General features: G+C 39.2%; 1 protein-coding gene and 1 long non-coding RNA gene across 6 annotated transcripts in view; one reads left to right on the top strand and one right to left on the bottom strand.

The window, feature by feature from the left end:
- The first annotated feature begins 5,064 nt into the window (after positions 1-5,064).
- The window catches only part of LOC100709700 (ephrin type-A receptor 6), a 69,943-nt gene continuing 48,881 nt past the window's right edge, over positions 5,065-26,126 (top strand). For 2 of the 4 annotated variants that reach the window (XM_019357620.2, XM_019357633.2), the window contains exons 1-3: positions 5,065-5,357; positions 12,953-13,021; positions 19,384-19,448. In XM_019357620.2, coding sequence (XP_019213165.1) covers positions 5,279-5,357; positions 12,953-13,021; positions 19,384-19,448 — 213 coding nt within the window. In that variant the 5' untranslated portion in view covers positions 5,065-5,278. Of the gene's footprint in view, positions 5,358-12,952; positions 13,022-19,383; positions 19,449-19,926; positions 20,057-26,126 lie in introns of all 4 variants that reach the window. The other 2 variants (XM_025905717.1, XM_005466902.3) reach the window with 2 other exon arrangements.
- Positions 19,978-25,857, bottom strand: LOC102082172 (uncharacterized). 2 transcript variants are annotated; one of them, XR_003219175.1, is made up of 3 exons: positions 25,563-25,857; positions 22,196-22,322; positions 19,978-20,106 (listed from the first exon to the last, which is right to left on the bottom strand). It is a non-coding gene; the product is annotated as an uncharacterized LOC102082172 (long non-coding RNA). The 2 variants fall into 2 exon arrangements; XR_268966.4 differs by having other exon boundaries at positions 25,634-25,855.

Genomic DNA, 26,126 nt, shown 5'->3' with positions numbered 1-26,126 from the left:
TGTCTCTCTGTTTCTGCGTCTGCTTCCCGTACATCAGGATATCTTGTCATTTCTCTTTGCTGAGTGCTCCTCCTCCTTCCCCTAGCTCCACTTCTTCTTCTTCCCCTGTCCTCACTCTTCTGCATGACCAGTTCCATGTCAGCCCTTAATTGTGTTTTGATGTTCTTCCAGACCTGCAATTGAGCTCCATTCTCGCCAGCCAAAACAGAACAGACATTTGTCAATGCGCAGCTAACGTGAGATTCCCCACTCTCTAACACGTTATCTGCTGCTTTTATCCATTTCATCCTCTTTTCCTCCTTTCTCCTGTCCCAGTGTTATCCAACTTCTGTCTGTCTGTCCGTCTATCTTTCTGTCTATCTTTCTATCTATCTAGCAACACTTCAGAGTTGTGCAATGAAGCAGTAAGATCAGAGAAGGATGAAACCAAAGACCTTCTTCCCCCTCTGGGGCCAATGTCACATGTAATCACTGTTACTTATAAGGCAAACACTCTCTCTCTCTCTTTCTCTCTCTCTCTCTCTCACACACACACACACACACGCCCACACACACACACACGCAGTGTTAGACTGTCCTAACACTCAACTAAGCTCGGCTTGAGGAGTAAATATTTGTGCTGTGCAAGCTCGAGACATAGGAAGGCTCCTCACCTCAGCACTGTGCCACCAAATCATAAAATATTCAGAGAGAGGAAGACGGGAGGAGGGGAGAGAGTGGGAGAGTGAGAGGAAAAGAGGGATAGAGAAAGAGCGAGAAAGAGAGAGGGAGAGAGAGAGGGAGAGAGAGGTCACACATAACAGAATGAGATGGACGGAGGGGAAGAAGTGCGGGCGTAGGTGGCTCGGTAAAACAGCACAAGATGTGAAGGGAAGGAGTGGGTTGTTTGTGGAAGGGAAGAGAAAGGGGAAAAACAGAGGAGATGGTGAGGGAGGCAGAGGGAATGAACAACAAGGCTGAAGGGAGAGAGAATAAAACACAGAGAGGAAAGGTTGAAGAGTGTGACAAGACAGAACGAAGGCTAAAGGAGGAGAGTTGGAGAGGAGGAATGGGTACTCTAAAAGTGGAAGACAAACAAAAATGTAGCCTGACAGGCAGACAACATTAGGAATAATCAGACAGCACAATGTGTGGTGTCCTACAGCAGAGGAGATGTGTAAGAGTAAATGGATTGCGGGAAATGATGCTCTAAAGCTCTTAATGGTCCCAGTCAGTCTGCAGCTGAAGAGTGATAATCCCTATCCAGGACTTAATGAGGGTTTATTCTTTCACAGGTCATTCTGTCCTGGGATCTTGAAAGACTTCTCACTGTTAAAGCTGCTCTATTCACAACCACTCTGCTCACTTTGTGACTTTGAGGAATCACTACACCACACTGCTAACCTTTTTGTGGTATTTCTTCCTGAGTAATGAGTAATGTCTACTTTGAATTAATCACAGTATTTTTACTAAAAAACAAACCAAGGACTTTTAGCCATTTTCAGCCTTTATTTCATAAAGTTTTATTTCCCCAACAAGGCTAGTCCCGAGGCAAAGGTGGTGTCAGTGCTGCTTGTTGTTATTGTGGACCCTCTAGTTGGCTGATATTCATGAAAATTAACAGACAGGTGGAGCATTGTCAAAACAAGAAGAACTAAAATTTCTGCAAAATTGCACTGGCCACACACTCGTGATTTACAGTTTTTAGCTATGCTGTCACAGCTATGGGTAATAAAGTCAGCCATTTAGATGGTAATACAGTATCTCAGCAATGATATGATGGATATGCATAACATTTTGCCAGTTATATCCCCATTAATTAAAATAGCAGGTGCTTTTTCCGCTGCTGTGACCCTCAATGGTTAAGCTACGAGGGTCCGTCGGCAGTAATCAAGAGACATGGGTTTGCTTGATTATAGTTATCATGACTTTTACTTTTAAAAATCACCTGCTGTACAGCAATAGCCAAGTAGTATTTCTTTCTATTCACACTTCTTCATTTGGCAGGTGCTTTAGTGTAAAGCCACAGCTGTGCTTTTGATTCAAGGTTGAATTGGTTGTGTGCTATTTTTAAAGTTAACACAAAAACCATGTGCGGCAGACAAAAGGTAAAGTTGAGAGGTGTTAATGATGCTGCTGTTACAAAAGGCAATAAACCAAAATAATTAAAAAAAAATAGAAAAGTGGAAAACCAAATAGTAAATCACAACAGTGACATTTGCTGAGATAATTTGCCTTTGCACACATTCATTTGGTATTTATACCATTTATGTATAATATAATAAATCTAAGAATTTTCCATATGTGTATGAATGTTGTTTGCACTTTATTCATATGATCAATGTGAACCTTGACAGGGTTGTTGCTAGATATCATCAAATGTAAAGGTATGAGGTGATGAAATAATAGTTTAAATAGTTCTGTAGGTTCTTAAAGCCCCATCCTTATATAAAGAGATTCCCTCTCTGCCCATCTCTTTTTAGCTGAAAACAAGTCACCAGTGGACACTGTCATCTGTCAGTCAACAATATCTACTCATCAACGTCGCTTCAGAAGCAGTTATTTCACCTGTCGTTGCTACATGTCTCCAAATTTCATTGACATATCAGGGTCTCTGGTGGCTACATCAGCGCTAGTCTATTCCTGTGCGTACTCCCCTTTATGCTTGATGTCTCACTCCTCCGGTGCCTGCATACCGATGTCAGACAACATAGTTTATAGATTAAACCTCCACTCACTGTGACATCTAACTTCGCAGTTGCAAACATGCCTGTAACAGTGACAACTGCACTAGTTAGGAAATATTGAATATCTGCATCAAATTTCTGGGAAATGGATGATTTTAATGAGGACTCATTCTTTGAGAAAAAAGTGTTTGTAGGAAAAATGCACTCACTCCGTTTGCTTATAGAGCAAAAATAGAATCATGAAAATATGGAAAGCAGTTACATTCAATTCCCTCTGCGGGAAGTAAATGGCTTAAAATTGACCGTTAGGATCAATAGCCACTAGTCTTTCAAACAGCAGTTCAAATGGAGGATACAAGAGAAAAACATAACGCTGAAAACAAGTGCAAATACTTTACTTTTTTTCTTTTTCTCTTTTTACTTTTTAAAAAAATATTGTAAAACATGGCCATTTTCAGGTATTTCAGGTATTTCAGGTACTGTCTGTGAGATTCAGGGGTGTTTCCAGGATTTTTATGTGTTTGTTTTCAAGAAGACTGACACGACTCCCAGAGACCTGCAGCAACATTATCAGAAGGCTTAAACTCTGTTGACTGACAGTGTCCATATTATGTACATTAGACTTTATAATGAACCGAGAAAAGCAAAAAAATAATAATTACAGAAGCAAACTGTTTTGCTGGCTGTTGTTTACACCACTGCTGCATCATTAGTGCTGAAACCAGGTGATGTTACACTAGGTAACCACGTGAGTCAGAGCCAAAGAACCAATGAGCACCAAGTCCTTCATTATAATGGACTGCAATCAGAAATACTTTATCAGAATATTTAAAATAACAGGTGGATATTCAAAATCAAGACTTTAACTTCTCTTCAATCTATATTTGTTATAAAAAAACAAAGTTGCAGTTAAAGAAAGGAAGGTTAAAAAAGTTAATTTGACAGTTAACATTTTTTTCTACTTAAAATTGGCTAAATTATCTAGAACTTTAATTAAAAGTAAATGCAGTCTCTTAAACAAGAAACCACTGACAGCAGATGTTCTCCATTCTGGTTTCATTTAGTTGCCCTTTTTCCTGATTAACAACCTGATTAAAAAAACCAAACACATAAAGCCTTGAAGTTGCTTTGGGTCATAACAGTTAGATTTACCCAAGTTAGTCTCAGTAATCATGGACAGGTTGTCGATCTATCGCAGGGCTAATATGAGAGACAGACAGACATTCACACTCACAGTCAGTTTAGAACTGCCAGTTAATCTAACAGCATGCATGTCTTTGGACTGTGATGGGAAGGTGGAGTACCCAGAAAAATGATACAGGGAGAATATGCAAACTCCACTAAAAGGTCCCAGATACAAGTACCTTTACTCTCCCTTAGCTGACCTGTAACTTTGGAGTCCATACGGTGATTATATCATCCCTCTGTCTGCAGACTCTAACAGTTGTTTCCACTATTGTGTTACAGCTTGAGGCTCACAGGCCATTAATCAGGATGGGTCTTTGGAATCGAGATTAAAGTCTTCTCAACACGTTTTATCCAACGCTTACAGTGTAACTGTAAATCATTAATTTGGTTCATTTCTAATAAGACACCCACTGCAAGATCTATGTGTGTGTCTGTTTGAGTGCACATTCAGCCCATCATACTCTGTATTAACTTAAACCATATCTGTCTGCTTTCCTTCCTCCCTGCCACCATAAATAGAAACTGCCCCCAGACACATTACTATTCCAACAACATAATCCAATGCAGGTATAACCTACATCACAGCACAGAATTGATACACTAGTCTATTAATGGCTTCATATTTCCCTCTATATCCCCCTAACGTCCCATGGAATCAATACCACAGCAGAAGCCGATGGAAATGACGCATTTTACATGATGCAAAGTGAGAAATGAGGTCACATATCACAAAGAACAAGTTATATTTGCTTGCAAGGACTTGGCAGCTGAATCTCTGGTTGTGGTACAAAAAATCAGCTCCTCAGCCTGCGCCAGAGCATCCCTCCTATCCTGAGAGGAGGGAGAGAGAGCGCGAGATACACGCAGTGATACAGAAACAAAACAGGGGATGCACCGGCTGCAAGTGAAGCGTCCGGGATTGTTCCTTTTTTCTTCTCTCGCTTGGGGATGAAAACACTGACTAACAAGCGCTGCCCACACACTTTGCCACACACACAGTCGTCGGGGAACTTCGCTTTTGGACACTTTTGTCGTTTTGTGCGCTTGCAAACGTTAACCTGTGCGTGTTTTGAGGTTCAAAGATCAATACTCATCGAATTAAGTAGTGTTATCATTTAAGTTACTGCAGCTTAAGTTGTCGGGGTTTTGCGCACAATGACTGGCGGTGTACATCGCTCGTCTGCCCGTGCTCACACGGAGATGTCCGGTATGCGTGCCTAAAAAAACAGAAAGAAAGGAAAAAGGAAAAAGAAAGAAAAAATAAGAACGAACTCCCGTGGATGCGACTGTGACCGCCTGAGTCTGGATACTGGGGCGGATTTCACTATCCTCCTTTATGATACAAACCTTACCTTTTCAGCGGGGAGATCTGTTTAGGAGTCTGTCCAACGTTTCACTTCTGAGCGCACTTGTCTGACTCAACGATGAGCTCCGGTGGGAAATACTGCGTGTTTTTGTTCTTGCTTAAAAGTATCCTGTCGGACCCGGGAACCTCAAATCAAGGTGAGTAAAGGGCGTCACAATGACCACACACTTAGAACAAGGGTGGATGCACCAAATTAGTCTCCTCAAACAAAAACACAACACGCACGCTCACACGCAAAACGCAAAGCTTCCAAGTACAGCCTTTTTCAACATTTGAGAACATGTGCATGATGAATATTTAACGAAACAAGTTAATAATTTGTTCACCCATTAAAGGCTGACGGTTTTGCTTTTTATTTGTGATTTGTCGAATTTTCTCTCTTAAGTCAGCTTCAGCATTTGTCAAACAATAACAACAACATTAGTGTTTGACAGATCTTAAAGTGCACTCTGCATTTGCAGCCTGAAAATGCATCTGAGATATTCATTTTGTCGGCTGGACCCATAGATGTCAGTCTTGGTTTCAGTACGTTTGTGTTTTGTCCTAATTAATGATCCTGTATTGCTTACAGCAAACATCATCCAAAGACAACATTAAGTCAGAAAGTTTTTCAGATCATTTGACTTAAAATGATACGATTGTTAATGTGAAATTTTATAAACACTCAAAAATACAGTCGTATCAGTGGAAAGGCACAGGTTTAAAAAAGAATCAGCACTGCACATGCATTTCAGTTTCATAATACACAACACACCAAAAGTCACAGAGTTCAGATGGAAAAAACAAAGAAACAGATTCACACCATAGAGGCTGTCTGCTGCTTGGTCTACAGGCTGAAGCTCCTTGAGCCAAAATGACATCTTATTCACCTCTAAAATCCAAGTGCACAGAAACATCACCACAGCTATAGGAACCACTCAGTGCTACTGTAAATGGCAGCCCCTTATATTGCGAAGAGGATTCCTCTAAGGCAGGTGAATCTTATTATGCTGGGCCAGTGGTTGACAGTAGCTTCATCAGAATAGCTCTCCATATTTCAGGATTCATTTTCAAGTCTTGCTGACATCAGTGTGCAGTTGCATATGTTTGAGAAAGACAGGAAATAATAGTGTTATTTCTCCTTCGTTGTGCTTGCAAGTCACATGGGTAAATGGTTGCCCTAATGCAATCTGTTCTTGACATCTTCCTCTTTGCACATTTGCAAAGAGGTCAGTTTAATATTCCTTCCTGAATGTTTAATGTGTAGGATACACGTTTTCAAAGATGACAGGAGCTTCACTAGCCAAATGTCAAAGTCTCCTTCACTACATTTTTCTGTCTTTTGTGGGAGTGTGTGTGTGTCTGTGTGTGTGTGGGCACACACTCATTTTTCCCCACAGGATGTCTGTCTGCCTGTGGTGGTGACAGGCTTAAAGAAGAGGGGATGCACACGGGGGAAACTTGAAAAAATGACATCGTGAGGTGCTTAAATGTAGTGTGAACAAGCTCATCTATGTTAGACGGTGCAATGTGTCTGAGTGAGTTTTCTGAATGTGAATCACATGTTTATGCAATCATAGAAAAAAAGAAAATGAGAGTCAGGAGATAGTGTCTGTGGGGGTTTTATTTGAGCCAAAAAATATATTTATTTTCTATAAAATATATTGAATATTGTTAAAGGGGGTGGTAAATTACCGTTTAAACTTAATTGTTCATAAATAATTTCAATCTGCTTATTTTGAAAAGAGAACCTTTTAAACGAGGCTCTTATACGGCATTTCTGTAAAGTCAGCGTTCTCACAAGAATAAGCGGTAATATAGAAGCAGCATTTTTACATTATAATATATAGGAGTGGGAATTCAGCACAGACATCCACACTGTGGTGCAAAACTACACAGCTGATGTGCTGGTCAAAACAAGGCTCTTTTGTAACATAATAGGTTAGGCTTGTTCTTAGCTAATGAGAGGCTCTCCAACTTGTGAGTAACCTTAAATAACTGTAGTTTGTAAGCAAGTGAGCCTGACATGTTTGTGTTTCCAGTAAAGTATCTAATTCATTCCTTGGAGTCTTTCTTTTGTCAGTTTCAGTTTAGAGTCTAGAGTCTTGCTTTTATTAGATTCCTGTGGACAGCAGTTCAGCCATGGAAGTGTTGAGAAGAAGTGGATCCCAGACTCGCATGTCGCCCGCTGACTTAAATTAAAATTGCTCATCTGGTACATGAAGTAGAATCAGTCTGCAGTCTTTCAGACTGCATGACACACTCACTTTACTACATGACATACTGCTAAACCTAAGCCCATATAGCCTGCTTATAGGCTCATTTCTACGACAAATGAATGCAGATGAACATGCAGAATCTCTAAAGGATAGGATTTTCACCAGAAGCTGTTTCTCTTTGTAGTCTGACTTCTACTGGCAAATTACATTTGTCAGGTAAACACTCCATGCAGAGAGTAAAAGATTTTATTGGGATTGTATTTGTCTGCTTTTATCTAACAAAAATCTAGATTTATTTATTTTTTAATATACATATCTACATTTGTAAAGAGCAACCTGTGGATGGAACAGGAACTCTTTGCCCAGGTATCCGCTGGGAAGACTGGAAGCTCCAAAAAAAGTGTCTGTTTCCCTGAGGTGGTTTGGTGAGGATTATACTAGGAGAGTTGCACATAACACAGACAAGTTGTCATTCCTGTTATACTTCATTGAGGTCCACATGAAGGGTCGATGGTGCACTGTTATGTAGTGTTATCACAGATAAGTCTTTATAGTCATGCTTGCTTTAATTAAAACATCAGAATAATTATTCTAATGACAACTAACAATAAAAAAAAGACCATCTGTGCCCTTTCCCACAAAGGGGTCCATAGAGCAGAGAAAAAATGGGTAAAGAGAATTGCAATGGTGTTGATGGTGGCTTATACAGATCCAGGTGTTCAGCTCTCTCCTGCTGTCACCCTCATATTTTAAGTTCTCTTAATCTATTGTTCATTAACAAAATAGCAGCCTTCATTACATATGACGTGTCAATTACCATCTTTCTACTATCTATCAGAGACTATGACATGGACCTTGTATTTGACGCAGTTTTTATCCTGCTGAAGATGTTGTGCACACCATTCTCCACAGGAATAACTGTCCCACTAATGAAGTGGCACGACCACGAAGAAAAGTGAGGGAAGTGGGCTAGGGTAACCGAGGGGTGGGAAATTAATTTTCCTCAAGGGGCCACATGAAAAACTGGGACTGTTTTGTAGGGCTGCACAAATAAGCTGAACTCAATTCTGCCCAATATTAATATTAATTTTATCTCTTTATAAACTGTTACTGATGAGAATAAATATTACAATTAGCCAATTAAAATATGAACTAGGCAGAGGCAAAAGACCCGCATTTGATCACTATTTAATCAACATGCACAACAAAAACAATTGTGCATGTTCTTGCTGAATTTCAAATATTTTTACCTTTATACAAAGTGTTACTCCTTTAATTAATTATGTCATCTTTCTCAGTCGTGTTTTCTTTGGTGAGACAAATTCAGTCTGTTTTGGGTATGAACAAGTGATTAAAGTCAGGTTCAATATCTGAGGTTAATATGGAAGCGCAATAACATCAAACCTGAGAATTTCAACTCTTTTTAGAAATTTGCCAAGGCTGAGCAAACTGATAGCTGTGTGGTAGCCTATGTCACCATGTGCATTCTCATACTCCTCCAAATGTGAAATAAATTATATATAATTCAGTGCGTTTGCATTGGGGAAGTTAACTAATTTAGTTAAACAACATGGTTAATTTTTAGCCCTGATGTATATTAAAATGCAAAATTATGAATTTTAGCTCTGGGATCATTTCAGACACTTTTATTTTGCACTTGCTTTAACAGTGCAGCATTGTTCCCAGTCAGACCCGGGACAAACTGGCAGGTGTTAAAACTGATGGCTGTCTATTTCATAACCAGCCTATCCAAGCATGATGTTGCATCCATTGAGAAATCAGTCCCTGCCATATACTCTTTAAAGAGGACATGAAATGCTACATGTTCAGAGGCTAATTTACACCAAGGAGCCCTGCTATCAAAAACTTACATAGATTTAAACTGTCTGTGAAGCTGAATTTAAGAAATAAATGTTGAATGTGAAAGTTTTTAGAACACATTTAGTACCATCTTGTGTCAGTACAGAAGTTGACATCACTGGGTTGGTTGTTTGGCTGCAATCAATAGACTTACATTAGTTTATGTTACCTAAATAATAACAGAAAATAATAACAGAACTAATAATTCAGGGAAAAACAAAGGGACTAAACTAGATAGCATTGTAAGAGGATCACTTTTGTACTGGATGTAACAATGAGCTTTATGTTAAGAAACTGTGGATATACTGCCCACTTTCACTGTCTCTCTTGTTGTTTGGCTAGCTGCACTGAAACACTTGTTTCCAACACCTGTTAGCTCTAATGTTTGGCTTGGTAAAGCACTTTATGAATGAGGACTGTGTGGAGGAGGGTCTGTTTGAGTCAGGTGACTCAAGTGGTTCACCGGACCGACAAGCTCAAGTCAGAAACTCTGATTTCTCCTCCTCTGGCCGGGCAATCAGCTGATGGGATCAGCACTATTTTATGAAATAAAATATTCTCTTTTTTCCCCAAACACATCCAAATGGTTTATAACATAACAGGTTACTACATGCACATCACACCACAGACATACTGTGTTTCTCACCAAAGCATTATCATGAATGGAATCAGCATATTAGCAGGAAAAATAGGTCGATGTGTGTGATGGACAAAAACATCCCCCCCAAAAAACAGAGGCTCTGAGGAAGAGATACCAAACGTTTTGGAGAAATTTTTTTTCCTCACATCATGTCACTGACTGGACGTAATATTAGAAGTGAGGAAAAGCAAAGTCCAAATTTAAGAAAAGGAGATTCCAATTTGGAGATTTTCTTTTTTGCCTGCAGACATACTGATGGATGTTTGGATTGGATCAGCTGTGATTGTGTCGCACTCCAGCTTATCAATCTAGTGACTCAAAAAGTCACTCCTCCACACCGTTCTCAATTATAAAGTGCTTTACAAACCCGAACATTACGGCTAACAGCTGGATTATCCATTCGAGTGCAGCTAGCCTTAACAACAAAGAACTACTTACTGCTAAAGAGACAGAGGGTCTACTTTAACTGTACCAGCTCCTTCATATTCTCAAACTCTTTCACTATCCCAAGTACAAAATTATGTGGGTTGTGTGTCGTAGATATTCAAGGTAAACTAAAGGCCATTACACACTCTTGCATAAAAGTGACAAGCAATTTAACATTTTTCAGATGCGAACTTGTTAGATGACGTATATACACACTGAACGTGTTGCATTTCTGTGGAAAATTCATCCTCAAACAAAACTTTATGAAAAAATTAAAGTCAACATCAGGCCATGATGAGCTGGTCCTGATGTTTCTAAACAAGAAAAGGGTGAAACAGAGATTTTGGGTTCATGCAGTTCTCAAGAGAAGGCAGCAGCAGGAAGAATTTCATGGTTTGATCCAGGAGTTTAAGCTGTACCCCGACTGCTTTCGTACATATTTCAGTATGTCTGTGGAGCAGATTTAGCTCTTGTTAACAGAGCTGGGACCACATTTGAGGAGTCAGAGAAATAGTTTTGGAGAGCCAATTGACCTGGAGCAGTGTCTAGCTATGTGTCTGAGGTAAAATAGTATTATTTTACTATTTCTATATGATTGTGTATTCAGTACTGGTGTGTCTTTGAGATACACTTTGAGCTACACTTGTCAAATGCAGTGGTTTGATTGGTAAGATCTGTTTATTCACATGCAAAAATATTTAACTTGGTTCAAAGAAATGAAAGGTGCATATTCATCCAGCAAAACTACACAGTCAGAGGGAACGGCTGAATTAAGAATAGTTGAGCCTGAAAAATATTTTTAATGAAGTATTAATGAAATATTCACACGGATATTACTTCTCCTGTGAGTAAAGGCCTTCAAACTCCCAAATTCCTGCAATGTCCTCTGTCCTTATTATTATTAGTAGTAGTATTATTATTGGTTCACCAGGGAAGAGCCATATTTTCGAATGCATCCTTTTTCAGCATAGTAATGCATCAGAATCTAACAAACACACTTTGAGAAACTCCCCAAGAGATGTTTTTTGGGGATTTTGTAGGAAATGACAAATCTGGACTTGACTGCTCCATCCCTAGATGTGTAAAGCTTAGTAAAAAGTTCTTGTTGCTTCTGCAGATTTGCTAAAAAAGATTGAGATTCCCACATTTCTCTGCGTGTTTAGTCTCTTAATGGTGATTCAAGCTGTAATCGTTAAACACAGCAATCTGGTGTTCACAAACTAACTAAGCACACAGCTTTACCTCTGTCTTCACGTGTAAGTCCATGTCTTGTTAAAATTCAACATTCTGTATCAAACTTTCTTCTTCTTGTTCTTCTTTTTTTCCCTTTTTTAATGTGAGCTGACATCTTTCAGGGACTAGCAATCTCACAACTTCTATAAACATCTGTTACAATGCATTTATACTGAAGCTGCATTTGCTTGCATAAACATATGTAAATTTCAAAAAATATCGCCTTCAGAACCAAAGCAATGAAGTGAGCAATTCTGTGAGGAGGAGTTTATCAAAGAGTGTTTGGTGGTTCAAATGGGACAAACTGTATGATTTATACTTATTTACATGTGAATCCTAATTTTCCATTGACCTCACATGGATGGTCAGGGACAACCAAAGGGCCAGATGTGCCGTGGGGGACATATAATGCCCATGATTGGGTGAACCTGTTTAAACTGGTGCTTCTGAGCCTGCTCCTTGTAGTTCCTGTTCTATTGTAAACAAGAATGAGATGCGAGTGAGAATAATGATGCACAGTGTGACAGTCATTACAGAAGTGGCGCAGCCATAGAGCTAGATGCTAGTTTTGTTTACAGAGCAGACCAGATGAGGGACTTGAGGAACAGTGAAAAACACAGCTGCCTGGACTGGGAGTTCTTATGTTCAGGTGCAGAACATTTTTTCTCTCGGATGAATTCATGACGGTGACAGCCATGGCAGTATTCCTCTGCATGCTAATGCTAAGCTAACACCGAAAAAGCTATATGATGGTACTAATGATGCTGGTCATCCACTGAAATGTCAACTTTCCAACAAAAGGGGACAAGACCCAAAGTCTATTCTACTCAAATAACATTAAAAGCGATGTCTTATTTACACCTAGACCACATTTCCCTAAGTCTGACTCCAGCTTAAAGATAATGAATCAACCCCCCCCCTTCCAAAAAAACCAGCTATCAGGACAGTACAAGTGCAGCCTGGGGAAGCCACCTCAGTGCTGCAACACGATTTTGATAACACAGAGTGGGATTTGTTTGCAGAAGAATCAGGCCTAGAGGTACATGCTGGTTAAGTCCCTAGTTACATAAACTTTTGCACAGAAAATGTGTTAACATAAAAACACCTCTTAGGTGTTTCCTATCCTGAGGCCATGGATAAACAGCAGTGTGAGGATACCACTCAGGGAGCGGGATGCAGATGTCAGATAAAGTGACAAACAAGCCTGAATCATGGGGAAAACTTCAAAGCGACATGAGCACATTGTGAACTACTTTAACAACAAACCGTCCCACAGCATATGGAAAGGTTTTAAGTATGAACTGATGGACAAAAAGACCACCCAGTGATGACTGCAAGCTGTCTGACACTTTTCAGTTCTTTCCCCATTTGACAGACCAGACCAGCAAGTCTCCTCAACTGAATACCCCACCCTATGAGGACCCAACATTGGTCTTAATGCCAGGTGAGGAACATCTCTTGAGACGCGTGCGCTGTCACAAATCAGAAGCATCTTCTACCACTAAGCTAGATACCCATAACTTTGCCTACCTCTCATCTCATCCTCAACTAAAAGATGAAACCCGTTATGTCAGTGGACTTCAGAGAGCTGCATCAAACACCATCATTCTTCAGAAACTGGTCAGCAAACTGCAAAAACCTGCATCATAAACTTTGTCTTTGACCAACCTCTTTCACTCTATTCTAAGTAAAGGGTACTTCACAGGGTTACATGGTGAGCCCAATGCTCTCCAAACTTTTGACCCATGACTGTAACCCCATTCGTGCCATTATAAAGTTAGTTGGAAACACAGTAATAGTGCTTATAGGGGAGACAGCCTACTGCCCTGAGCTGAACAATCTCACCGTCACAACCATTCTACCAGCTGTGCCACTGTGTAGTGTAACATTTGTCCAGCTGATGATCATAAGGAATTAGACAGACAGATCGTTAGGTGGTGATTCAACATGTTAAAAAAATGAAATAACTGAATCAGTTTCCAAGGCCAGCATTAAAATAACAAATAGAATAAAATGGAATAAATAGAATAACACAACAACAATAACTGCACAGTGAAGGTGAACCAGACCCCCCAGACATAAACACAGTTTGTGGCACTAAAAACATTCAACCCACTTCCTGTATGAGCCTCTGCTGTGTGGTGGATGAAGGGCAACACAAACCACCTAAAAGACTGAGGAGCCCCATGCCTCCATCACACATCTCCTTGTGAAAGCACTGATTCTACTGTATGCGATTACACACATGTACACACTGCACATTACACAGTACAAGTAGTAAAAACTTTCTAATATTGTCACTGCTGCTTCTTTTTAAGATTATATATACTTTTACATTCTATTTATTTTACTGTGAGGCATGATTTTCAGTTTAGTTCAATTCAGTTACATTTTATTTTTTTTACTGCCAAGTCACAGCAGCAGCTGCCTCGGGGCACTTTATAAAAATGTACAAAAACATTGAATTGTATAGAATTTTGTTGTCCCTAAACATAGCAGATTAAAAGCTTTCAAACAAGTGTTAAACCTAACATAACAAGAAGAGGCCAAAAGGCCAAGCTGCAACGGAGCCATGATTTCAGCTTGTGAAGAGATCCATGGTGTGACAGGCAAACATTGTGTTTACCTGTGTTGGTTAAACTATGATTAGACAATGAGTCCGGCAGTTTGAGTTCAGTTTTCTGCCCTTTTTTCCTCTGATCAATCAAAATAAAAATGCAAAATTTCTCAAAAAACAAAGCAAATGTGCTTCCTTGATAAATGGCTCGTACACAAATCATTTATTGAACTAGCATCTGGTACAATTACTGCCAATGAAATATTCACCAAATTAAAAACTCTTTTTTTATTTATCCACTCATCTGCTTTGTATTTTATGAAGGAGGTATCTGACACGTTGTCTGTTCTATGGGATCATTTCATCTGATCAGCAGTAACATTTAGGCAGACACTGGAATGACTTTTTCAGTATTAGGAACCTGCATCATCTGTGCTCAGAGTCAGATGAATTAGATGCTGCTGTCCACTTTTATTATCGTCTCATAGAAAATAATGATTCATTTTTTCCCAGTGGCTTTCTCTAACCACATCCAGGAAACTTAAAAAAAAGCCAGGGGTCCTTATAGAACTGGCTGTCACCCTGGTGGAGCTCAGCCTTGTGTGAGTATCCTTAGCCTCCTTATACCTTATATCCATATCCTTAAATATTTAGGGATCCTGACTACTCAGTGTCTAGATAGTGTTAATGAACCATCTGCGAGGACACACACACACACACACATTCACGCACACATATATGCACAGACATATTCTGCAAACTACTACTTAAAACACAGTTTGTCCCTGCATTAGGCTTTCAAAAACAAAAAACCCCAAACCCTTCTGGTCTGCGCACTTACTAGACAACAAGAATCAGAGGTCAAAGAAGGCTAAGCAACAGAGGTTCTTTAGTTCTTTACAACATAAAAGTGTAGGATGATATTCTTGTAAATGGAAATCTTCAAAGGAAGGTGCAGACAGTTAAGTGAGAAAATGGTAAATGTGTATTTCCTTACTTATCAAGCAATTGCAAAGCCTCTTTCAAAAATTCATGAGCTTGAAGTGTTCTTCTCCCCTGCCTTTGTCATCATTAGGCGTGTCTTGTTGCGTTACTGTCACCTGTAGATTAGTGAAAGACTGGGAAACCACTGAAAGGAATGTGCATCACATCACCTTTTTAAAACAAGGACCGACTCTCGGAAAAACAGCCCCATGGCACTTCTGAACTCCGCAGGAAACCTCTGAGATGAAACAGCTTGCAACATAGCACCAGCAGCCTAACTCTTGTAATGTGCAGACACCCAACATGTCTGGGGTAAAGGAAGGACACAGGAGATCATTACACAGGATATTGTTTTACAGTTAGAAGCAGAAGTCCCCGATCACACTTTTGATCCTGTTCAGACCATCTGCTATGGCATAAAAAAGCGTTACAGCATACAGAAATATTAGAGCATGTTTCTGATTTCAGAAGGAGAATATTGTTGAATTTCCTGTCTGATGATATACAGCCCTTTACCTTGGTATGAATAGCTGGTCACAGGAATGGCAGTTCCAGTTGCAAAAGTTTCATTGGCCGATGAGAGGAAATATAACCAATCAACGCAATGCTTAAAATTACAGAACATACTCAAAACAGCCTGCCTTGAAATAGGGACAGCTCTTGTAAGCCATCAAACCCTTTCATTATGTTGCAGTGAGATTTGTCCAAAAGCTTTGCAGATCCACACCGTACATCTCCCAAAGTGTGCCTCTACAATAATCCGATAGTGCAGAACCTTTTTTTAACAAAAAAAACAAAACAGCTTCAGGTTATTATGCTTCTAAAGCAATGCACAGACAAAACTAATGTGATTTGGACTCCTGATAAGTGATTACCAGTGTAATTGGGTGTGTGTGTGTGTGTGTGTGTGTGTGTGTGTGTGTGTGTGTGTGTGTGTGTGTGTGTGTGTGTGTGTGTGTGTGTGTGTGTGTGTGTGTGTGCTTGCATGAAAAACAAAAACGGTGTATCAAATTGCCTCCACTGTGGTCTTGGACCATTATTTCCTGGCTCAAAAGATAGTTGTGGAAGTTAATAGTTTCATTCCCACATTACTATGCATGTATGTTTGTGTGTGCGCTTGGCTTTATGTATATGTGTAACAGAAGGAGAGACAGACAGAGAAGGGACTGCAGTCAGCTGAGACTGAAGAAGTCACTTGGATGAGTGAGGAAACCTTTCTCCCACTGAAAACGCTACGTCCAGCTGAACAGAATCAACTTTTTGGGACAGAGAAGGAAGTTACTGGAAAATTTTGTGCTGCCAAACGTGCCGTGGAACATTGCTCACGATCATCAAAGACTGTTCTAATTTGGTCCAAATCAATATCTTTCTGTCTCCCTCGGTCTGTCTCACAGGCTCCCTCCCTACATCTCTCTATGTCCTCCTTTTGAACAGAGGCAAGGCCACCTTATTATAATTCAGACCTTAATTACCAGCTGGGAATCAAGGCTAAATGAAGTCTCTGTAAATACTAAAGTGGTTCATTAAGTCTCCCTCAAAGTGTATCTACCCTGGTTATCTAACTTGTTCTCAAAACAGTCACAACCCCATTAAATTAGTCCAGATTTGGCAAAGTCTGCCGTGCACTAGAGTGACAGGTCGTCTGAAGATGTGACTCTTTGGTCTATAATGTCGACCACTGAAGTGGGACATACTTTATTGATAGAGATTGTAATTAACTGGCTGTGTGGAGACAAAGGAAATTGCACATTCATCATATCAAATTGGCTCAGGGGGCTTAGCAAGGGCCAGATAATGGCTCTCTTCATGCCTGAGCCGTGACCAGAGTGCAGACAGCGAGGGATTGCTACATTTGTATACACAATGCAGCCGTGGATTCACACAAATAAACAGTTGTTAACATGCTCATGCAAAAACACCACCACTAACACTAATGCTGAAATCAGACTGCTCCGTGCTTTTGTCTTTTCAAATGGTGGCTGAGTCAGATTAGCTATTAGAGCATAAACTCTTGGCGTGACTCCATAATGGATGTGCAAAGGAGCAAAGGGACTGACCTGACGTCATACCACTGCTAACATTTTTGCATGTGATCACAGCTAAATGAACAAACACACTGTGTCGGAGGTGCGCTTTATCTCTTTCTTTTTCACTCACAATAGAGAGTGAGTGTGCCTGTGGGTACGCGCTGTGACTATGCACTCACAGAGGTGATGTCACAGCCATAGATGGGATTTAATTGATTAATGCTCTTGACTGGAGGGGGGGGGGACTGTTGTAAAGACTTGCAGAAATGGGATAAAATGTTGTTCCTGTTTTACCGCTCTATTTTTATAGCAAGAGCTCTCCGTGCTGCTATGGGTCACCGTCACTGAATACATTACACCTGTGAACATTGCCAAATATTGCCAAAGAAGAAGTTAATGTGCACCGCATTGGAAGTACGGAAGCACACTGTGAAGTGAATGTGAGTGCCTCTCAGCGTGAAATCATGGGGATCTCGCCACTTGCCTTATCAAGCACCAAATCTCTTCAGATTTTTAACACGTTCACAACTTCTGCACAAATTCTGCGTTTTTTAAACAAGGAGGTGCATGAAGAGGACACTAATCCATTCACTACAATTACCACATACATCATCCCAGCTTCAACACACCAGCATTACTCTTATACTGTCAGGGGTGTTGTTCCATCAAGCTCAAGTCATAAACCGGGAGCCAAAGACACGAATGCCATGTTAAGAAAAAAAGTATTTTAAATTAATTAAACAGAGAAAGGACCTGTGTAATCAGCAATCAGTAGTCCAAATGAGTCCATGGGTGAAGAAATGGTGTATGCCAGGAGGGTCAAACATAAGGCTTGAGGGTCAGAAGCGTCCCAGCAAAGACTCCAATCCAGCCCACTGGAGGGCTTTGGAACAAGGATGATAAAATTTTTTAGACTTTTAACTGTATTGTTGTAAGTTTTACAGCATTTCACAGATAAATACCTCCATCAAACCCAGTTATACTACACAAAACAACAGATGAACAAGTAAATGGCATAAAAGTTCCTGATTTTTCACTATTTACTAGAGAATTTTTTGAAATTATTTCATTTATTTATTTTTTTACACTGAATCCACAGTAAAACCAACAAATCAAAAAAGTAAAAATAAAAAAAACAGGATGTTTTTTGTTAATAAACAACAACTTATGATTACAGGACCGTCTGTCCAATGAGCTAATAGAGCTTTTCCTGTAATTTTACACAGTAATTTTTTTATTATTTCAGCCCAAAGAATCAGGCTGACAGATGTTTTTCCATTTGTTACAGGAACATTTCTTTATCATGTAGACAAACTGACATGCTGTTGAAACTGCACTTCTTTCACTCATAATAAGATATCTCAGGGAATAAATGTGTCGTTAAACATTGTTGCACTGACACAAAGGTGAGTTTCACTCGTATGGCCCACTGAACACCAAAGTATGTGGCCCACAGTGTAAAATGTTTGACATCCCTGGTGTATGCAATGTTGTTTGGTGTACAAAACCAAACTAGAAAGCACCAAAAAGGTGTTTCACAGAGGAGAGCCACTCAGCAGCTGAGCTCTGAGGGCTTTTATAGAGCGCTGGGACATTGGACCGAGGTACTGGCTGATTGCAAACAAGCCACACCACCTTCCCAATACCAGCAGATGAGGAAAGCAGGGTGGAGTAGATCATCACACTTAAAACATAACATTATCATATTTCATTACATCATATGTTACTGAACAATTCATAAATGATCCCACACTGGGTATATATCTTATGAAGTAGTTTTTTAACTATTACAGTTTTAATCTTAATTATTGTTTTGTTGAGTTAAATAAAGTTTGATATTACTTCCACCTGTCCCCTTTATTCCTCTTTGGCTCTGACCTCTGAGAAGGAGAGTACTAATTTTTCCAGACTTCAGCGAGGTAGAGAGCAGACTTGTGTTGGTGTTGCGCGGGACTTTCCTAAGAGCTGTTATTTCATAGGTGGTTGAATTTGATAAGGGCCTTACACTTCTGTCAGCTCCTCATTGACAGCTTGATAACTATTGTCTGCTCTCTTCCTGTTTTGTCACCTCCATTTCTCTTCTTTTTAAATTCACCGTCCAACCTCTCTCACACACTCGCTCTCTTTCTCTTTTGCTCTATCCTGTCATTCTTTGCTGTTGTTCTTTCACTTCTAACTTTACTCCTTCATTTTACGAGACCTTTTCTTTTTTTTTTCCCACCACTCTGCCCTATCTAGTGGTTCTGTTGGACACCACAACAGTACTGGGAGAACTGGACTGGAAGACCTATCCTGTCAATGGGGTGAGTGACCCTAGTATTTCTTGAATTAAGGCTATTAACTGTTTAAGGTTTTTATTGACCTAAAAAACTTCTGATATCCGCACCCCCCCCTTTTTTTTTTTTTTTTTTTACATGGTGGACCAATGATGTCTACAATTTGAACCTCTCTTGTCCAAAATCGAATACTTGAGCCACAGCAGACTAGATTTTCTTGCATTTGAGTCAAATGCAGACAGGAGACAAGATCTTGTGTCTTATTAAAAAAAATCCTGTGGGCATCAGGCGGCGTGTTTTATACGGCAGCTTTCCTGACAGCAGTTAGAGCAATGTGTCATCCACTGAACAATGATTTGGTGACTTGTGGGTCAAATATATATATATATTTTTTTCAGCTACATTTTAATACTAGACTTCAAAATGCTTAGCACTCAAAATATATATTCAGTCAGTGAAGACATGTAACTGAGCAAAGTTTGCTCTGACTTTGTTTCTATTCAAGGGAGCACAAAACACAGCACAGCAGGGGTTAAGGACATATACCAAGTTTGCCCCTAGAGGAAGGTTGACTCAGAGGCAACAAGTGGATGCTGGGTTTGGAGGTGGACAGCAAGTGACAGCGTAGCTCTCAGGTCAGCCGTGTGGCAGATGTCATGCTGCAAAGGAGCGTACAGTACACCACCTATATGAGAAGCGTGTATTGGACACACACACACACACACACACACACACACACACACACACACACACACACACACACACACCTACATTAAAACCAGTGACAGGTGAAGTGTACAACACTCATAATCTCATTACAGTGCGATATTGTCCTGCAAACCATGGCTCTGACATTTATGCGGATGAACCCATCACACTAAAACCACTGGACTAGAGCTTTGTTAGTGCCCCAATAACATTAGATGAGAGCAAGGGTAGGAGCAGTAAGAATGTAACTGAATACATTTACTTAAGTACTTGTTTAATGTACATGCTCTTTTTTTAAACATTCACATGTTATGTTGCCTTGTGCTTTTGTTGTTGTTGTTTTTTTAAGATTAATTGCATAGTTATAGATCAAGCTACCTACCAATAAGCAATTAAAATCATCAGCAGCTGCAACATTAAAGAGATGTTCACTCTTTAATGTATTTATTTAAAAATGATGCTCAATGGTATCATATATGATTCTGAAAAGGAGCATGTTTACTTTATACAATCTGGGCATTTTTTTAATACAATAATTATTTAAATAAAAAAAATCTAAGTACTCTTTTTTTCCTGCAATTCTGTTTTTTGAATACTAAATCTGTAACACCTCATTTAAAAAAATCCTGGCAAAGCCCCAATCCACAAGTATAGGAAAGTTATAGTTAAACAATTAAATTAACTGAGTGTGCAATTGTTGGTTTAAAAAAAAAATGAGGCCACTTTTAATCCAGACAGTATGATTTCCAGACTTCTGAAGGCTGTTTAACCATCAGTAGTAGTAATGATAATACTAATAATAAATGTTATGTATGAATTTTGCTGCTGGTACAGAAAAATCAACACACTTTAAAGAAAATCAGTAGACATGGGAGCTCTGTTTGCATCAGCAGTATGGCTGATGCAAACAAAGCAGCCGATTCTATAGGCAGCTTTTCAAAACTCGCTGTGCTCGTTTTACACGTCTGAGCTGGTTTGGGGAAAGCAGAATGTGTCTACCAGTTTTCTCAAAAAGAAACAGTGATACTGTTACGCACAGAAATCTGATCCATCCTCAGGATTTCTGATTACTGTGTGGGCATGCACATCTGCGACTTAAGTGATACAGGAATATCATTACATCGCATTCATTTGCTTCTATTCAAAGAAGCTTCCACAGGGGAAAAAGCAGTTTCACTCAAAACTGGAAGTGTAACCCTTTAATCAGATAACTCAAAGTACCTTCAGTGCATTTAAAGAAATACACTTAGTGCAGTTAGGTCTATATATTATTGAACGGCATAATTTAAAAGTTTAAAGTGCAGACTCTCAGCTTCAGTTTGAGGGGCTAAGGAATTACAGCCATTATTAAACAGCCCCCCTATTTTCAGCTTTTGTAGCTGTCTTATTGGAAAGTCTGATCTGGCTTTTCTGTTTAGGAGAGCAGTCATTAGTTTGGTGAACTTTCTGTATTTTCTTTTATGACAGACTTGAAAAATGCCGTACATACTCTGGAGGATGTTCTCCTTACCATTGAAAAGATCCTGTGATCATCCATCACTGTTGTTTTCTGTGGCTTTCTAGGCTTTTTCATGTTGCTCTGATCACCAACATATTTTTTTCCTCAAAATATGCTAAATTGCTGATTTGGCCACTCCAAATTTTTCTGCTTTCTCTCTCTAATGGATTTGTGTTGTTAAATGCAGTCTAAATAGGGACAGTTTTACTTGCACTGAGGTCTCCTCTGACCACATGTTGATTAACAGAAACACCTCCCAGATACAAATAAACACACTTTAAATCATCTGCAGACCTCTTAACGGCTTAATTTATGCTCAAATAATGAAGGAATAGTCAGCACCTGTCTGGGAAACAGCTTTCGAGTGAGCTATTCAATTACACTGCCTATAAAAAAAAAAGAGACTGCATATAAAAATAGCTTTATTTCCCCAACTGTTAATGCAGTTACCAACACAAATACATTTAACTAAGTTAGAGCTAAAATGTGAAACGTGTGTCAGTATCAAAAAAAATATAAGGACCCTATAATTTCCCTATAGCTGTTTAGATGTCTTGTATGTCATTACTTAAGAGTAGGTTCATCTTGAGCCAGTCCATCCAGAAATAAGTACAGGACTGCTGAAATGTAGACACCCCTTCTCGAATACATGGTCATTGAGCAGCTCTCCTCTCACCCACTTCGTACCGAACTCTCTGGATTTATCAAATAAATGAAAAGACAAACTTCAAAATACTAAATAAATTGGTGTCTTCATGCAGTTAACAATCACAGAAGGACAGCTGCTAAAGACTATTACACTATTAAAGCTTCATATACAACATTATTATTTATACCTCGTAACTATGAGTAAGTAAACATGTAGAAGTCCACTCTTCCTTTGATTTAATTTATTTATGTAATTAGATATTAATTAGGTACACCTGCTGCTCAAATGGTTTAAGCAAATATCTAATCAGCCAATCACATGGCAGAAATTCATTACAATTTAGCCATGTAGCGATAGTCAAGATGACGTGCTGAAGTTCAAACTGAGCATCGCAATGGGGAAGAAAGGTTTAAGTGACTTTGTACATGGCATGGTTGTTGGTGCTAGACAGGCTGTCTGAGTATTTCAGAAACCGCTAATCTACTGGGATTTCCCCACACAACCATCTTCAGGGTTTACAGAGAATGGTCAGAAAAAGAGAAAATATTCAGTGAGCAACAGTTTTCTGGCTCAGAGGTCAGAGGAGAATGGCCAGACTGCTTCAAGTTGATAGGAAGGTAACAGTAACTAGAATAACCAATTGTTATATGCAGAATACCATCTCTGTTCTCTGCACAATAAAATAAACCTTAAAGAAGATGGGCTACACCAGCAGAAGACCACACTGGGTGCAACTCCTGTCAGATAAGAACAGGGCCAGTTCACACACACTTACTAAAATTCTACAAAAGAAGATTGGAAAAATGCTTTCTGGTCTGATGAGTCTTGATTTCTGGAGCCACATTCAGGTAGTTGGGTCAGAACACCACAAAAGCATGGAGCCACTCTGCCTTGTATCATAAAATTCAGGCTGATGGCGATGTTGTAATGCTGTGGAGGATATTTACTTGGCACACTTAGGGTCCCTTAGCACCAACTGAGCATTGTTTAAATGCCACAGGCTGCCTGAGTATTGTTTATCATGTTTCTAATGGTGGCTTCCAGCAGGATAAAACACCATGTCACAAAGCTCAAATCATCTCATACTGTTTTTTTGGACATGACAATGAGTTCACTGTGTTCCACAGTCACCAGATCTCAATCCAGTAGAACAGACTGGAAAATGGTAGAATGAAAGATTTGCATCATGGATGTGTAGCTGACAAATCTGCAGCAACTGTGTGATGCTGTCATATCAATATGGACAAAAATCTCTGAGGAATGATTCGAGCACCTTGTTGAATCTGTGTCGTGAAGAATTAAAGCAGTTCTAAAGGGCAAAAGGGGATCTAACCCAATAACAGATTGGGATATCTAATGAAGTGTCCAGGGAGTGTGAGCACTGCATTGTCCACGTTTGTTATGTGTATCTAATTCTCTCACGTATGTTGATTATTAAACCACATTTATCTAATATAAAATAATACATTTGAATTTAGTAAAACAGCACTTTGAAGCTGAGACCATTTGTAAAATACTGAAGATGCGATTAACCAACCTCCTGAAGCCCAGAGATCTTAATTTAACAGAGTCTGGTTTTCTCAGCTTTTGTTGTTTATAGAACATATGCGACAACATTTATATGCAATGAATACAGATTCAAACAAGCCTTTAAAATATCTAGAGATTAAACTAATTTAATTGCAGTATATGATTCTTTTAGGTCTGAGCCTGAAGGAGAAGCGCTGCTGTAGATTTCATTCTTACAAATATTTCATCGGGGACTGAGCAACCATCAGCAGCAACAATAATTTTTTCATGACTTCGTGTCTAATTCGAGACACAAAGTGGTTGTGGGGTGGGGGCTGTTTGTGCTTTCAGGCTATTATTAAAAGTGTAATAAATCCTTTGGAGCAAAACCAATAAATAGCAGCAAAAGGCTGAGATATTTTCAGGGCCAAATACCAATATTGAAAAAGCTTCTCCTCCCTTGCACACAGCCTAAACAGCGTTTTTGCTATGGGGACCAGCAATGCCATTAATTGGTTGAACAAAAAACACAGCAAAACTCCACCACCTAGATTCATATCAAATCAATAATTCATCAAAACTACAGAGATTTAATGACATTTTCATAACACCACTCTCTCCCTTCCCTTTAGTCTGACAATGACAAATTGCCTTGTTTTAATCAAAACCTCAAATCTCTTAGCCAGGTTGAGTGCCGCCTCCGTTGTTTTTAATACAATGCTATCTGTCTGTGCAGTGTTGGTAGGTGTGCACGTGTGTGCACGCGTCATTTATCTTAATGTTTCAGCACCTATGAACATGAACTATTTATTCTCAGATATTCACCTTAAGGGGAACTCCAGATTAACTTTTGTTTCTGACTTTGTGCACTAATTACATAAATTCCTGTTGATGTGTTACTAAAACATGGGTGGTTTTCCAAAAATAAAAACATTGCACGTGATAACCAAAAACTGCTGCCCCTTCTTGATAATCATTAAATTAACCTTCCTTGTCAACAGTTAAGGAATACCAGCTAACCTGCTCCTTTATTTGGAGAGAATATGATGGCAGTCATCACAGCTGCCAATACCAAAATATTCTTGGAAGTGAGCTGAAGTGAAAATGGCCAAAAGTGACTCATTACTTGCACTGGAAAAAAAAAAGAAAGAAAAATCCTCGGGGGCATTTACATGCTTGAGTCCAAGATACAAACCCAGCCAGAAGTTTAAAGCAGTTCTGTACTTCCTTCCATGGTGAAGTCATTGCCTATGCTGGCTAAAGCTGGCATAACTGCAGGCTATGTATTATTTTTGGTTTTCATATTTGGTTAAAATCTGCTTCTTTGGATTCCTTACGATTTCGTTTTTTTGTTATACATTTTTTTTAAATAATTTACACTGTTTCTTCTAACTTTCCTTTGTCACTGCATTCTGGGGCTCCCTGTCTGTCTTTAAGTTACTTTGGTTTTTTTACACTTCCTCTCCTTGTCTTATTCCCACCTCTAATTTCCTAATAGTTCCCGCATGCAGTGTTATGTGTCTCGTATCAGGTAGTTTCACAATTTGCTTCCCACTCTTCTGCCACCAACTTTCTCAAATTGTTCCATTACTTTTATTCTTTTTTGTCTTTCTGTCCTTTTTAAAACTCTTTTAGTTGTACCCAATTGGTGTCTTCTCTGCAGTGACTCAAATAGTTCTCCTTTATTTATTCAGTATTTAGTATCCTTCTTCTGTGTTTTAACTTTGAAACAGATATACAGAAATATTGTGGAAAAAATGAAGGAATAAATACTCACCCTAGTGGAGGCATTTCAAGAAGTAGATATATAGAAAACACATTTTTTGTAAAGAAAAAAGAAAAGCCTACCCTTTAGATACATTTTCAATTTGTTTCTGTATTATTCTTAGTGTAGCTGTCATGGAGGAGGACCCAAACGTGGACTATTAAGGCAACAGGATAAACTGAAAAGATGCCTTTATTTAAACTGACAGAAAAGTCCAAAAACCCAACAAAAAATATTACAACATAAAAGACTCTAACAATTCTAGCAGCAAAAACATACAGAAGTAAAATAAGACACTGTGAGAAGGGCTGAGAGAAAAACACCTCTATATACACACAAGAGAGCAATTAGAAAAAGTGAACACAGCTGGGGGAAATGAAACACAGGTGAAGAGAATCTAGGTAATGAGACAAGGAGGAAATAAAGTTCAACAAAGCACAAGAGATAAAGGAGTACCAAAATAAAGCAGGAAGTAACAAATGGGGGTGGGGGGCAAAGACTTAACAAGGGTACTGGGGGGATACACTAGACTGAAACACAAAAAATTAGGTAGATCAATACTGAAGATGTAGACAG

The sequence above is a fragment of the Oreochromis niloticus genome, linkage group LG1 (assembly GCF_001858045.2).
Source record: "Oreochromis niloticus isolate F11D_XX linkage group LG1, O_niloticus_UMD_NMBU, whole genome shotgun sequence".
Taxonomy (NCBI): Eukaryota; Metazoa; Chordata; class Actinopteri; order Cichliformes; family Cichlidae; genus Oreochromis; species Oreochromis niloticus.
This window is presented reverse-complemented; position numbering and strand designations above follow the sequence as displayed.